The sequence below is a fragment of the Pteropus alecto genome, unplaced genomic scaffold (genome assembly GCF_000325575.1).
Source record: "Pteropus alecto unplaced genomic scaffold, ASM32557v1 scaffold103, whole genome shotgun sequence".
NCBI lineage: Eukaryota > Metazoa > Chordata > Mammalia > Chiroptera > Pteropodidae > Pteropus > Pteropus alecto.
In genome coordinates this window covers 11,286,732-11,302,734 of record NW_006436288.1, presented here as the reverse complement: position 1 = coordinate 11,302,734, position 16,003 = coordinate 11,286,732, and the positions used below count along the sequence as shown (strand labels likewise).

General features: G+C 37.9%; 3 protein-coding genes and 1 pseudogene across 7 annotated transcripts in view; 1 reads left to right on the top strand and 3 right to left on the bottom strand.

Moving 5' to 3' along the window:
• The window catches only part of MRPS35 (mitochondrial ribosomal protein S35), a 33,306-nt gene extending 28,229 nt beyond the window's left edge, over positions 1 to 5,077 (bottom strand). The window contains exons 1-3 of one of the 5 annotated variants that reach the window (XM_015590043.2): positions 4,912 to 5,077; positions 1,771 to 1,817; positions 303 to 470 (exon numbers count right to left, since the gene is read on the bottom strand). In XM_015590043.2, the coding sequence (XP_015445529.1) occupies positions 303 to 470; positions 1,771 to 1,817; positions 4,912 to 5,026 (330 nt within the window). In that variant the 5' untranslated portion in view covers positions 5,027 to 5,077. Of the gene's footprint in view, positions 1 to 302; positions 471 to 1,570; positions 1,722 to 1,770; positions 1,818 to 3,812; positions 4,764 to 4,900 lie in introns of those variants that run through there. The other 4 variants (XM_006912710.3, XM_006912711.3, XM_015590044.2 and 1 more) reach the window with 4 other exon arrangements.
• Positions 719 to 837, top strand: LOC112480415 (annotated as a pseudogene).
• A 4,148-nt stretch (positions 5,078 to 9,225) lies between the features above and the next one.
• Positions 9,226 to 10,754, bottom strand: REP15 (RAB15 effector protein). Its single transcript, XM_006912709.3, has one exon. The coding sequence runs from the start codon at positions 10,228 to 10,230 to the stop codon at positions 9,520 to 9,522; it is 711 nt and encodes a 236-aa protein (XP_006912771.1). The 5' UTR covers positions 10,231 to 10,754; the 3' UTR covers positions 9,226 to 9,519.
• Positions 10,755 to 10,890: 136 nt separating this feature from the next.
• Positions 10,891 to 16,003, bottom strand: part of PPFIBP1 (PPFIA binding protein 1) — a 148,971-nt gene continuing 143,858 nt past the window's right edge. The window contains exons 27-31 of the mRNA XM_025047411.1: positions 15,906 to 16,003; positions 15,158 to 15,346; positions 13,618 to 13,797; positions 12,845 to 12,910; positions 10,891 to 12,700 (exon numbers count right to left, since the gene is read on the bottom strand). The exon at positions 15,906 to 16,003 is cut by the window's right edge and continues 16 nt beyond it. Coding sequence (XP_024903179.1) covers positions 12,614 to 12,700; positions 12,845 to 12,910; positions 13,618 to 13,797; positions 15,158 to 15,346; positions 15,906 to 16,003 — 620 coding nt within the window. The 3' untranslated portion in view covers positions 10,891 to 12,613. The remainder of the gene's footprint in view (positions 12,701 to 12,844; positions 12,911 to 13,617; positions 13,798 to 15,157; positions 15,347 to 15,905) is intronic.

Genomic DNA, 16,003 nt, shown 5'->3' with positions numbered 1-16,003 from the left:
TTCACTTTTCTTAGTTCTAGTTGAAAGATACAATACAAACAAGGTACAGTAGAACAGAAAAAAACAAAAGGGAGGCCTCAGGACCAATTAATTACATTCTTAAATGCCCAGAATTCTTTGAGTCTTCTTTATCATGCAATCAAAATATAATATCCATTATTATCTGGGAGAAAATTTAAATTAAAATACAATAACCTGTTATATACTGAAACTCGAATTAGAAAAGGGGTATTTTAAGAGTGGGAGGAGAATCACCATGTATTTAGATATGTCTCAGCTGATAAACTAATAACTTATCTTACCTTTAAAAGTTCCAGATTTCCCTCCTTTGCCATGGGCACCCCCCTCTTTACCGGATAACCCATCCGAACAGGAAGAGGTACTACAGAGGGTTTAAATGGTGCTGCAACAGGGTAAACACTAGGCCAATCTTGGTCAACAGCCATTTTCTCTGTCCTAGGAGGTAGTGCCTAAGAAACATAAAGCAGTTTAATATTTTAAACATTAATACATTTTTTCATTTTAAAGCAAAAAAGACCCCTGCAATTAAGAAAAACACTAGCAAAACTGTAACCTAAGTAAAATCTGACCTCCTACAAAACTGCTGCTATTCAAATGAAAAAACACCAAACCTACCTAAATATTCCTGCACTGTTTCCTCAAACCCTCTGGCAAGGATTCCCTTTAATAGCACATTTTCTTCACTATTCTCTATCTTATCTACAGCCATGCTATCCTGAATAAACCTGATCCTGTCTGATCTCGGAAACTAAGCAGGGTCGGGCCTGGTTAGTACTTGGATGGGAGACCACCTAGGAAGATCAGGTGCTGTAGGCATCAAAAATAAAAAACAAATAAAAAAATAAGAAATTATAAGATGACAAGGTGCTTGCAATCTGTGAGGTCAACCAAGGGTTGCCTTGCCTAAAAATTTCTCTTATTTACTTAGACTTTTAGCAAATTTTTTACATTTTGTTTATAAAGGGGTAACGATGTATTCTGAAATAATTTTAAAAACTTCTTTGATGGAAGTCAGTACATTGAGAACTTGGAAATAAGTAAATTAGGGTCAAACTAATTGAAAAAATATGTAATGAGAAATTGCATATCTCCTAGGGCCAGGGAATAGTGACATGATAGCTTAGCCAATCACATTAACACGTGTGTGTGTGTGTGTGTGTGTGTGTGTTAAACTATATTCAATAGAAGGGGAAGGCCAGCGTATAAAAGCATCCTTTAAAGAGGAAATATTCAGTAACACCTGTTTAAGCAATATCAAAACCAGCACAGTATATGTCCTGGAAGCAGGTTAATTTTCCTATGATCATGACAGCTCTAGACATTATAATTTGATGTCATTTAACTTCCAACTAATGTGCCTTTGTTCTGACTCCACGTTCTCCAAGTGACCTCATAATCTGGATTCCTCCGGAGATGCCCACAGGGTGAGGCCAAATGGGTTAGATTAATGCATACATTCCAGGCCCCATGACTGTTAAAAGAATCATCAAAAATAATTCTACATTCTGGTTTATGTACTTGTTTCCTGGAAATATATCAGTGAATTCACCTCTCAAAGATGATCCGCTCTCAGGGTACTGACAGAGACCAGTCAAACACTAGACTCCGGACTGTGGTCATCATCAAGCAAACATCCCCTTATGAACCGTTCTTGGGCAGCATTCTTCTTCCTCATCGTGAATACCTGCCTCACTTTAGAACTTCAGAAACAATTCAGATAATATATATTAGAGTACATTAACTGTTTACCTTTCTTTTCAGTGGCCTTTGAGATTTGGACGTTCTTTCTGTTGTATCTAAAAGAAAATAATAGTTATAGAGTATCTTATAACATAGAGTTGTTCACCATTGATCATGAACCCATAATTCAAACACGATTTAAGGTATTCAGTAGCAAAAAAAATGAAACAATAATTTCTGTAAGCTCAGGGACTAAAATCATCTTAATGAAAAATCAGAAATAGGTAAGAAAATTCCAGTTATTTAAATACAAACTGAACTCATTATCTAAAGAAATATTTTCAATAAATTTTAAAGTTCATAGTTAAACTCACATTTCCAAGTTAAAATAATGTATTTGCTCATATTTGGAATTATTCTATCAAAAACAAACAAACAAAGCCTTGAGTTTTTCCTTCTCTATTGTATATTAGAACTGCCAACAACAAAAATCATAGCCATTCCTAATAAAGTACATAACTGTAGAGAGGGCAGATTACTTCTATACAGTATATATCTTTCAAAGTATTACCTTATGCCTCTCTAAATGTTTTGCTACACTAAAATAATAATAGCTATACTTATTGAGACCTTTCACTTGCTAGACAATGTGCTAAATGCTTTTCATCATTATCTCATTTAATTTTATTCTTCACAAGAACTATAAGTACTACCATTATCCTTGTTTAAAGGTCACTTATAGGCAAGAAAACTAAGGACCAAGACTTCATTTTCTTAAACTTTACATCACATTCTTCACATCTTTAATTCACCTCTCTTCACAAAGAACCACAACTACACTGAACTTCTAGTTCTAGTCCCTTTAGTCTTTCTGAACTTTCCGTTCTCTTTGCCTGGAATATTCTTCCCTTCCACTTGCCGGACGTTTGACACCTTCCCCTTTCCTACCTCATTTCTTTACCAGTCAAATTCTTATTTATCCCTCAGTAATAATTCCTTTTCATTCAAAAGTTATTTGAGTGCTACTGTGTATCAAAAACTCAGATGGCAGCAATGCACAAAAGAAACATAGTCCTTGCTCTTAAAGAACAGAAAGTCTGTCAAGTTAAGATAACTATTTAACAAGTAATTTCATTAACAATGATAAATATTAATGGAAACATTTACCAGGAGATAAAACCTAGTCAATTAGTTGGAAAGTCTCCTTGAAGAAGTTGACTTTAAGCTAAAACCTTAAGAATGAGCAGGAGGTAGCCCTGGGAACAGGCAAGTGAGAAAGTGTTCTAGAGAGAGAGAAGATGGAAAAAAATCAAGTAAACCAGTTTAATATGTTTGAAACTTTAGAACAGCAAGACCATTGAGAAAGAGATTGGAGATATTTAATAGGCACCTCAACCATAACATATCATTGGCAGAGCTCTTGATTTTCTTCTTCCAGTCTTCCCAATCCCTATAAATTGTATTGCCATTCATCCAATTACTCAGGACAAAAATCTATTTCCTTGAGACTTTTCTCAAGCCCCATATCAAATACCGAACCCATCAGTAAGTTCCATTAGCTCTACCTTCAAAATAGATCTCAAGTCCGACCATACCACTGTCATCTCATTTGGACTACTACAACAGCTTCCAAACTGATCTGGCTTCCACTTCTTACCCTCCTAAAACTAGCTATCTACACAGCAACCAGTGATCTTTTAAAAGTGTAAATCACATTATATCACTTCTGTTCAAAAACTTCCACTGTGATCCCAAACTTATAAAATCCAAGCCTTTACAAGATCAGGCCATTACTTAGCTTTCTGACATCTTATACTACCAGTGTCTTCTTTGCTCACTTAGCTCCAGCCATGTTGGCCTTCTTTCTTTTCTTTGATCACACCCCTAAGCTTATTCTCACTTTGCACTTGCAGTTCCCTGTGCCAACAATGCTCTCAGGTCTCAGCATGGTTCTGGGCTCTACTCAAATGACATTACCCCAAGGTGGTCTTTCTTGACTACCTACCTTATTCTACTCTATACTCGCTACTCCTCCAATTCATCATTCTCGAGACCCTGCTTTATTTTTCTTCATAGCACTAATCACTACCTGACACTGTACTGACATTTACCTGTTATAGTCTGATGTCCTCCAAAGTATGTAAACTTCATGAGGTGAGGGACCTTTGTTGTATCCCAGAATCTAGAACACTGCCTAGCATACAGTAGGCGTTAAGTATTTGTAGAATGAATGAATTAAAAATAAGAAAGAGACAAGTGTTAATGCTACGAAGAACCACCATGCTGCATTAAGGGATGTGTCATATTTCTTAAAGCATTGAGAAATCATTTGTAAATTCTGAACAAGGAAGTGGTAAGATTTGCTTTTTGAACACTTCACTCTGGCTGTTGTCAGAATTCAATGTAGGCGAGCAAGAGCGGAAATAAGGATCAGTAAAGGAACTGTTTGTAGAAGAGATGGTGCCCTAGACTGAGCTGTTCGTCGTATAAAGAACAGAGATATTGTAGAAGGTAGCACGGATAGCACGTAGGGAATGACTGCACATGCCCCCTGCTAGACAGAGCTTTTCCTGACTCCTGCGGGCTCCTCTTCAATGCTCCCAAGTTACCCTATTCGCGCTTCTGGTACAGCATCTCACACTGCATAGTCTGCGTTAACAAATCTATTTTTTTTTTTTCCACGAGGTTCCTCCAGGGCAAGAACGGTTTCAGGCATCCCTATAATCTCTCTTGAGTGAAGGTCACCTCAATAACGCCTGTATCAATAAAGGTCATCCCATTTGGTGGCAGAGGGAGGCCTGGAATTCAGAGCTGCAGGTTGTCCTGGAACATTCGTGTGCTCTTAAAGTTCTGGAAAATCCGCGGTCCAACACTGCCCAAGAAACATTTCGGCGCACCAGGAACTTGAGAGACCCCGTGCCAGTGGCTGTGGGACCTGGGACGGAGCACCAGAGAGCGCAAGGGAGGGAGCGAACAAGCAGGTAGCTCCCAGATGCAGAAATCTGCGGCTAGGAATAGGGCGACACGCGCGCAAAGAACAGACCCACACCCATGGCTTTCCTACTGGGGAGGCGGGGGCAGCAACCGGCTAGCAGAGGACGTAGCGACCCGACGGGCGGCGCTGGCTGCGCCACCGCGGCGGCCATCATGGGTCCGATATTCTGCCCTCTCTCCTCCCCAAAGCCTGGAGACGACGCACCAGACACTCACGCGGTCTTGAACTCTGGGCAACAGTGGCCGGAGAAACGGCGCTGGAGAAGGCACGGAGGGTCCTGGCCGCCGGCTGCAGGGCCAGCCACGCGCGTGGCGCAGCGGCGGCCGCCATGGCCGCGAAGACGGCAAGCCGCGGAGGACAAGCGCGGTCGCGCGCCCGGGGGCGGGCCTGAGGCCGCTGCCGCGCAGGCTCGCCCCGCCCCTCGGGTGTGCAAACCTGACCCACGTGGGCCCGCGAAATTAGCGCCCGAGTCGAAAGGGCACCCCCAAAATAGAAAAAAAGGTAATGAAAGGAAGCCAAAATATTTCTTAAAAAATTGACGCAGTCAGTGCAAGGACAACTGCAAGTAATGATCGTAAGGGATGGGGGAAATGAGGCTCACAGAGGGCAGGTATGTTCTGGGTGGGACTTCATAGGGCATGGAGTCAGGCAGTTTACCCTAGGGCCCTGCTCCTTTGCAATTGCTGCTTTTCTACACTTCCTTGTATTAAAGAAAAGCATTCAGCCATTCCAAGAGGTGTGCTCCAAGGGGAAAGGCGATATCCGATAGTAGTTAAAAGAATGGCCTCTTGAGCCAGACTACTTGAGTTTAAAACTTGGCTTCACCATTTCTAGGCTGTGTGAGTCTAATTAAGTTAATACAGACAAACAACTGGGTAGAATATTGGAGTACAGTGAGCACACTGTGTGCACAGAATATAACTATTTTCAATGACTTGGTTAGCTTATTTGTAGATCAGGTTAGAATTAGAAAATATCGGCACTCAGCAGGATCTAGAAAATAATGCTCATTCTTTAATGAGCACTCATTTTCTGCCCTAGGAGGGACTGGCATACAGCCCTTAATAAAATTACCCTCTAGTTTTTCAACTGGTAAGTATAATATTTAATCAAAAAACAATTATAATAACAAGAACTGGGAACAAACACAACTGACTCTTGGTAAGCATACAACTGGTAGAGCAGAAGTGTGCAGGTGTCCCAAAGTATTCTTCCTGTGAGCATTCAGTATGCCATAGGCAGCCATCAGTATATGAGGGGAATAAATGGCTTTATAGGGACAAGTATTTGTAATAACAACCATTCTCATCTTTCCTGGCCTCTTACCATCCCATTATTGTTCCAAAGCAGCAGTATGGTATATTAGTTTTCTAGGGCTCCTATAAAAAATACCATAAACCTGGTAACTTAAAACAACAGAAATTTATTTTCTGATAGTTATCGAAGCTAGAAGTCCAAAATCTAGGTGTTGGTAGGGTTCATGGTTCCTTCTGGAAGTTTTGAGGGGAGACTCTCTGTATGTCTCTCTCTTAGCTTCTGATGGTTGTTGGCAATCCATGGCATTCCTTGACTTGTAGACACATGGCTCCAGTCTCTGCCTCTATCTTCATATGGTGTTCTCCCCTCTCCTCTATTTTTCATGTTAAAAGGATGGCCTTTTAGCCAGATGCATTTGAGGTTTGAATCCAGGCTCTGCTTGGTTGTGATCTTGGGCAAGCCCACTTAACATCTCTTAGCTTCAATTTTAAGGAAAATAGGAACAGTATCTTCCTCAGGACCACTGTAATTGAATGAATTATATTTCAGAAGGCATAATATAAATGGCCATTGGCATTAAGCTTAGAGTCAATATGGCAGCCACTTTTTCTCTCTTGAGTTTGTGTATGTTAGTACAATAAAGTGCAAGTTCTATATCATAGAAATTTAGGGACAAAAGGGTCTGAATCCTTATATAATGTTTATATTCAGAGGATTCTCAATTTCTGAGCAAGATGTTAAGAGACTTAGGTCCTCAGTCTACCTCCCTATGCTTTCTGCTTTTGTTTTACTCTCTCCCTAAGAACAAAGTGGATAGATATGACTAGAGTTAAAGGAGGCAGATATAATTCTCATTGTTTTCCCAGGCATCAAGTACAATAAAGTTCATTTTATATTAAAAGTTAAAACTCATTTGTAATGCTTTATCAACAGGCAATGATATGTTTCATGCACTGTAAAGAGTAAAGCATGTACTATTGTGTACATGAGTTACTAAGAATTACATAATTTTTCAATTGGAAAAGATCTTAAACTGCAATCACGCATGATAAAAATCTTTTACAACCTTCATGACCAAATAACCCAGCATGTTGTAGAAATCAAACTGGTTTCATGGGCATGTGACTTGCATTTAGAAGAGCCCTACGCTTGGCTTAATGCTCTGCTGTCCTTTGTCTTGAAATTTTTAATAATTTTTGAACAAAGGGCCCACATTTTCATTTGCTCTGGGCCTCACAAATTATGTAACTAGTCTTATGTAGAACAATTTTAAATATTAAGGTTTTTTTTTATAATAGGTGTTTATTATATTTTAAACCTGCATTAATCCAATGACTAACAGTGACTTTTAATCAAAACTAACTTCTTTATAAAAAGTGAGCAAACAAAATATGTCTATTCACAAGTGTGGTAAATATACAATATGCAAATATCCAAGAATGTGGATGGACTTTGCAACCTAAATATCCATCAAAACAGTATTGGTTAAATGTTATGGTACACTTACAATATAGAGTACTATTTAGACACATGTCTTAATCCTGATTGAATATGAAAATTACCTCAGGAGAAATTAAAATTATCATTTAGGTCCCCTCCTCCTGAGATGCTGATCAGTTGTGTGTTTGGAGCATTGGTGTGTTTTTTGTTTTTGTTTTAAGTTTCCCAAGTAAATCTAATGTTCTAGGACTGAGGACCATTGATGTCAGCTTTAAAAAGAATCAAATGGATATAAATTTATTAGCATAAAAAAATTGTCCACAATATATAAATAAGTTTTTAAGGTTTTAAGGTTATGGGTCATATGATTCCATCTGTGTAAAATATTTTTAATCTACAGTACAGATTCTAGAAGGGTAAACAGCAGACTGGAGGGAGTGAGTATGTGTGTGGAGATGAGACCCCTAAGAACTTAATTTTCCACATTTCTGTACTTGAATTTTTACATGAGAATGAAGATTTTTTAAAAAGAAAAACTATTTTTAAATCAGCAAGAACTTCATATTTTTATTTTAATTAAAAATATTTTGTCTTTCGATTTACATCCAGCTTATAATACAAATAGAATTTGTATTAGACTCTTCAAAATTTTGGTACACTTACAGTGTAGTATAGAAAATGTCATAAGCATTGCCTTCTTTGAACTAGTTGAAATCATTCCTATTTTACAGATTACAAAAGAATTAAGCCACTAGATCTTGCTCTTAAGAGAACTGAGACTGAAACCCACATCTGATCCCAAGTTGAATACTCTTTCTACTCTACTACACCACCTTCTTGATAGCTTACTCTACAACACGGTATTGCTGCAGACAGGGGTCACTATATGCCAAGGAAACATTAATTGGGTTTTAAAACCTTCCGGGAACATTCGAAGTAGAAATAGTTATTGTTTAACAACTTCAAGAGATGTCTCCTGGGTCTAGTCATGTTCATGTACTGAAGGCAAAGGGCTTAAATGCTTTCCTTGATCTTTTGGTTTCTTGGAATGAAGGAATGTCAAAGATAAATTTAGTTCTGCCTGTATGTATATTCTAATCGTGATATATTTCATACTTCTCATCCAATTATCAGCAAATGCTGTATGCTTTCACTTTCAGCTATTCCTAAATTTGACTTCTTCACCCTTCCTCCTCTCCCACTTTGGTCCAGGCCACTCTTTTCTCTCATCTGATTTACTATAATAGGATACTCCCCAAGAATAGGGACTTTGTTCTTTTTACTGCTGGATTGGGAAGGCATAGAACAGCGCCTAACATGTAATAGGCATTTAGCAATCATGTGTGAATGAATATACCTTCCCTTTACACTTTTAAGCCTTTTTTGTTTTCACCTTCTAGAAGAATAGAGGGAAAATTGTTTCCACCCCAGCACAACTGTTATAATCTCACCCAGGCATTTAAGCAGGGATGGTTTTTATTTGTGAATCTACTTCCCTTACTGCAAAAGCTAAACAAATGTTAGTCATTATTACAAGTGATCGTTATATGGGTTACTGTGTGCAAATCTAATAGGTAAAGCTAACTCAAGCCGACCCCAAAGTGAATCCCACTGGGGGCCTCTGTGCAGAGGAAGCAGTTTGGGATGAGACAGGAGTAAGGGCAGGGGTTCAAGGAAGAAAGCAGTGCGGGGTTTTGCTTAGGAGTCCTGAATTGAAACTGGTGTTGTAAATGTAATTACACCTGTTATGCAGTTTTACGCACCCACCACCCCACCCTCCTATCTCCCACCCATGGCAATAAAAACATATTTTACACTTTTAAGAGCTAGACTTATTGTTTCAAATAAAGACTTTTTTTTTTTTTTTTGGCAAATCAAATTCCTCTTTTATTATTGAGTAAATAAAGATTAAGCCAAATTGTCAGTTTTCCCTGCAAAATGGGCTGGGTTTTTTTTCTCTCCATAATCATGACACTTATACATTTTGACCCAGGTGATAATTTTCATTCAATGGAGGGTCGGGGGGAATCTCATGCTGAGATGATGCAAGTGGATGATCTTGCTTACTAGAACAAAATATCTTTTTCTTTTCATCTTACAGGCCAGTCTCATCACACATAACCAGTTCAGAGGATGCTGATATAAACCTTGCCCACCTCCCTTAGCCCATCTTTCTTACTCAGACAGTTTCCAAGCAGCTCTCTGATAGAGACACAGTCTTCAGTTTCCAGGACAAATTGTGTCACGGCCTTCTCTCCTGGGAGACCACCCCTCACTGTCTCACTTTTGACACTGTCCAGGACAACTCCTCTGATGTCTTTAGGCTTTCCTGGCACACCAAAGATGAGGAACAGGCCCAGACAATCCTCTCCTATCAATTTACAGAATTCTTCCAACTTATCAAATCTACTTCTCTTCCCGGAAGACTCCTCTGCCTTGGCGTCCGGATTGGAGAGGTCACAAGGTGTAGATTCCACAGGAGGGAGAGAAGACATCTGCAGAGTCTGTACCGCCAGCTGAAGCCTTATTTGCTTGTCAGATCCCCAAAAAGTCCAGATCCAGTCCGCCCCAAACAGGAAGGCCTGGTGCTTTGTCATCTTGGTGGTGGTGAGCCACCCATCAACTCCCTTTTCTTGGCAGAAAGTGATGAAGTGGATTAAGAAGATCTCGTTCAGAGTGTTTGGAGCTGGGCACAGATTGCTCAGAGGGTCTTCGAATCCAAGATACTCCTTCAGTTTCTGAGCTGCATGGACTATAGCGCCACTGACCACCTCACAGATGCTGAGATCCTCTTTGCTGTCCTTCAGAGCCAACTCTTGAGATGGTTTTTGTCCCATTTTCTCTGCACCCAATCAATACTGCCTCCAAATATCAAACATGTGAACTTTGTTCAGAACGTCTTTTCAGCATCTGAAAATCTTGCAGCAAAGTCGCATCTGTTAATGTGGTTTCAGTTTTCTAACTCCACAGCTTACTTGGCATAGCTGAGCATATATACATATAGCTAAACAAACAGGCCTCCCTGTTTGCCGACTGGGTGTGTTGTATTCATGTAGATTCCTACTGGTTTATTCAGTTAGAAGTATTAACTTCCACCAAAAAGTCTGTTCTTCTCTAGTTATATTCTCTCTATTTTCAATATTTAGTAATCTCTTCCAAGATGTTTCCTCTTTTCAAATTTGTTAAATTAGAAATAGCATTTAATTCTTTAAAGAACCATACACTTCCCACAGCTAACTTCTTCAAATTAACAGGTGAATCATTTCTCTTTCCTTTTCTGAGGTCCCTTCTGCCATGATCCTTCATCCCCCAGCTCAGCTGCCTGTTACTTTTCAACAAAAGTATACCTCAAAGGCCTCAAATTTCTACTTGCAGATACATGCTATAAACCCCAAACAAATTTATGGGAGTTTGTGTTTGTGTTATTGTTCTCATATCAGAAATAAAGCCTACTGGTTATTCTGAACAAAAGAAAATAAAGTGACAGACAATAAAAATATGTGGCAATTATCAATTGACTTTATTTCTTTTCATATGGTGATAGCGGCAGTGTATAATACTTTGTAAAATAAAATATATTTCATCAGAAAAATTTAACCTTATCATCTCATCAGTTATGTTACATTGTCCTGAATAAAATATATTTGGCATCTATAGCAGTCTCCTGGTATTTTTAACCAGGTTTGAATAACAAATTATTTTTCAAATGGTGATGTATATCCACATCAAAATAAAACACAAGTTCAGTAAGAGTCCAATACAGTTACCAAATAATGAATGATAGGGAGCAAAAGGTTATTATTAGCATCAAGTCATTTTAGTTATGAATGAATAGTAATTCAGTATTAACAGGTTCCTTGACGAAAAGCTTGGTAAGTTGCTGATAACTTGAAAGATCATACGGCTGACATTCAAATACAGTTTATAAGCAAGTCCACTGACATAAATCGAACTACCTAGCCCATGTCAATTTTTGAAAACCTGTCTTTACCACAGTTGGCTATCATGAATAATGGTATAGTGAAAACAATATTTTTTCCTAATACTCCTAAAAAAATCATAAACACAGTAACAGTTTTTGCTGTTGCTTTCATTTTCTTTATAAAGAATATCTGGGCCCCATGCTACAGAAAAACATGAACTATATTTTATCACAATATAGCCATTATAAAACTAATTTTGCTGCCTCAGAGTTAATGAACTCTGAGGCAAAATGTTCAAATATTCCACTTTTTTTTAAAGATTCCATTCGTTGATAGCCTGAGAAATGTACAATTAATAACAGTCAGACTGTTAGTTTTTCGATGTAATGATATATTTAGCAAAAAGGAAAATAAGAATACTGTAAAGGTTTTTGTTTTGGTTTGGTTTCTTCAGAAATCATTTCTACAAATTTGGGGGAAGCTTCTGAATGCATTCAAGTTACAGTATTTAAAACTCCCTCGAGTTCTTCCTTATGAGTTAAAATAATCCAAGATTAAGGTTGAAATTCTTAAAAAATTAACTACTTTGTGATGTGTCATCAAAGAAGGGTTGTTTTATACATACTAATTTAGTTGAATGATCAACATCATTAAAATTCAATTGTAGAGAAAGACTGTCCTGACCTCTCCAAGAACTAGCTGGTATATGAACATGTTTTTCAGTGTGATCTTTTTTACCATCTTCCTTATGTCATAAAATAAAAGTTCTATATTCTATGTACTAAATATATACATTTATTTAGAAAAATATATAAAAATAGGACAGTAAGAGGCAAGTAGATGTGTGGCTGGCATTTAGTGGGACACTGAATGCTTAAAGAAATTCTACATATTTAATTTTGAGAGCATATCGTGTTCTGCTTCAATGTCTGCAGTGCTGTCACACCAACAGGACATAATCACCCACATACGGGTTACTGCTTCCCAAACCGTCCACACTGTGAATGTGAGTGGAAACACTACGGTGAAGTATTCATATTAATTGCAATATTTTAAATATAATATATCACAGATTTTTACATTAAATAGAGGAAAAACAATTCTACTCTCATTCACCAGTGTCTCACTTTCTGCGGCAACTTTAGAATAGGCACATATCCCCTGCTTTCCATTTCCACTTCCAGATGAGAAGTTGAAACAATAACCAATATATAATCTGCTGCTTGTTGTATATACTGTGAGTGTTTGAGAAATAGAGAGAGACCAAGGGCTCCTAATGTTCATCCAGGTGCTATGGTCAAACGTTTGAGTCTTCATCAGTGATGCTGGCACTGGGGGAACGGGCAGCAAAATCTTTAAACATGTCGTCTTCCTTTAACATGTGCTGGAAAACAGGGAGATGGGAGTCATACACACTGAGAGCCAAGAGCTCCGAACTACACATTCTCTACTATATACATGTAGTCCCTTGGGGTTGTTTTCAAACATATATTTAGAATAAGATTTCAAATTCATTTTACAGACTTACCGTTAGGTTGTTGATGCCTTCAGAGAATGCACCTATCTGCCTCACTGTCCCTTCTGAATCTTCCATCTGCAAAGAACATACCATAACATGACATACTCAGTCGCGCTATAATGAGGAAATTGCAGCAAAATAAACAAGTCTAAGAAGAAATAATGCAAGTTGTATTGAATGGGGTAGGAGCAACAGATCACTTCTGATGATAATTTCCTCTCATTATTGCAATTGGATGTTAAAAATTAGAAGAGACTTTATTGGTACATCTAACCTAATGCTCTGATGTTGACAATAGCACCAAAGGAATTTTGAATAAAAGGCAATATTCAGTCTCATGACTTAATACTGAAAAGGCTAAGTAATATAAACTATCCATTCCTGACTTGTTTTAATACACAGGTTGCCTTAATATAGAGACAGTCTAACATAGGTAAGTGGCACAGGCTTTGGAGCAGGCTGGCAAATTAGAATCCCAGCTCTTCTGCCTTAGCTAAGTTACTAAATCTCTCTGTGTCTCAGTATCTTTATCTCCATAATTAGGATAACAATACTCTCTATGTTTTAAGATTACCATGAACATTAATATATGTTAAGTACTTAAGACAGTGCCTGGGATGTAGTAAGCAATCTGTAAGGGTTCACTATTATTACTCACTATTATCTTTTTTTATAGGCATTTAAAGAAAACTTCCTTGATTAGAAGACACAGTACACAAAATTTCCATTTAGTGTTTCAATGCTGGAAGAACTTTAAAATACATATACAGTGTTGTATTTACCTGCTCTAACCGGTCCAAATCATCTTCATCATATAGGCGCATGTCCAAACCAGGTTTAAATCCTTTCTTAGATGTACTTCCTGATGCCTGTCCCAATTCCATTGGACAAACATACTCTTCCCCATCTTCCTGTTTCTTTTTTCTCAGATTCCCAAAATTGCTGAAGGTAAGTTTCTTTGGCTTTAAGAGAAAGAAAGAAGAAAAAAAAATCCAAGGATTTGATAAAATTCATATTGTCGTTTTGTCATAAAAATCATATGACAAAGGATATGTATAACTTATTCACTTCATCATACACAGAAGAGCAATTGAATGATTAGATTTGTATAAGAAAAACGAAGGCATCCTAGGCATATGATCGATGCATCCAAACATGATAAATGACCCCTGTCATGAATCTCCTTATTCATACCAACTGGCTGGGTAGTCACAGTATTAAAAGCAAAATATGCCAAGAGCCTTAATTTTTGATTAAACGGGACTTAATGCAATGGGATTCCTCGGGACTAAATCCAATTTTATAAGGTTTTCTGATCTAAGATCGGTAGAAGAAAATGGTCCTTACTGTATTTTCATTTTGGGTGAGGCTATAGTATCTTGTATGCCTGTTCTGCATCCAGGTGACTGCTAAAAGAGTCCCTGTTCTTTTGGAGAAAAATTTCCAATGATACTTGGAAAGGAATCTCCATTTTAGTCACTGGATAGTCCCTGAGACTATCTGTTAAGGAGATGGTGATCATGCTGATGCTGTGAATGTATATAGAACAGATTCTCTCAGAGGTTTCAAATCTGGCACATCTTTTAAGGAGAAAGGGAGCTGAAGAGAAAGTGTCAAGCAGGTAGAGGGGGTAACGTAACACAACACAACACAACACAACACAACACAACACAACACAACACAACAAAACAAAAACACTTGGTACCTATTTGTGAAGGAGCTGATAAACCCTATCTCTACAATTAAGCTAGTTGAGAGAACACTCAGAGGAGTTAACATAGAAATGATTTAAAAGAAGAAAAAGCAATCCTAATGCTATATGATTTATGTATCCAGGCAAAGTAGGAGTATCCTTTCTCTGCTGGTCTATCAGCAGAACGTTTCTTAAGTATCTTTTCCTAACTTGCAAGGTTGGTCAATTATAAACCAGATGAGCTGAATCTGTAAAAGGAGAAATGGAACTCTTATACTTGATTTATCTGTAGGAAAAACAGGACACTGCAATCAGTACTGGGGTCCAACTTATAGGCCTTGTGCATTGGCAAAGTATCAATTATAGAAACCAACATCATGTTCTTTATTATTGGTAACTCTAGTAAAATAAATGATTTGAGCAAAGATTCTCCCAGGAGGTAACTTTCAAAAATGCATTTTCATGATTACTCTTAAAGATGCATTTACGTTCAACCAATCCACAAAATTTAGTAAACCCCAGAAAATAAGATAGCCAAGTAACAGTCAAAATTGAGCCTTTGCTTTAGTTTTTGGCTTTAACTGATTATTGCTTTAATAAATTATTAAATGGTGTGGGCTTGAACAAACCTTCACTTTGGCAGTGGCTGTGAGAAGTACATAATCTGGTAACTCCATGGCATCACGCTTCTGGTGTTGGGCCTCAGCACCAATCAGAAGGTTGAAATGAGTGGCCAAATGTCTTCGCAACAGGGTCTTACTTGGTGGGATGTTCAATAACTGAGCCATTGTTTCTACATTAAAACGAGGCTCTAGAACCTATAAGAAAAATTAAGATTGTTTAAAGTATCATATATCATATATGTCTGTATTGTGCTTTATAATTCGCAAAGCTTTCATTTAGGTATCTCCAACGACTATCTCAACAGCCCAGTGAGATACGTAGAGTATGAACTTTGATCTTTAATTTACATGTCATTTCCTTTATTTTGCCCAAGCTAGTGAGAGGTAGAGCTGGTCCTGACATCCAGGCATTACAAGGTCAGGGCTTCTGCCTCTCTGAAATATTGCATTTGGGATCCCTTTGGAAGCCGACTTCTCTGCAATATCTGTGTGCAGAAATACAATCTGAATCTTTGTGGAGGATTTAAAATGTGGTCATTTGAGAGTCAGTAGCCAGATGTTATCCAACATAAAAGAAGACAATGAAAGAAAAATGGGTTTAAAGCTGATTTAAAGTTATATAATAACTAGAAATAGTGCCAGGAGAGTTGGGGTAGATGATTTTAGGATTATAACAAGTAAACCAATAAAATCCTACTCATTAGACTAAAGGAGACAAAATGAAGTCAATTTTTAAATTAAAACAGAGTTTTACCATGAGCCCACCATGGACACCACTGCCTCTGAGATTGGGGGCATATTCTGCCAAGTCCACGGAGCGCAGCCACTCCATCACTCGATGGTTGGTCCACT

Excerpts from the sequence above, each read along its gene's own strand:
- REP15 (XM_006912709.3), bottom strand. The coding sequence starts at position 10,230 with ATGGGACAAAAACCATCTCAAGAGTTGGCTCTGAAGGACAGCAAAGAG.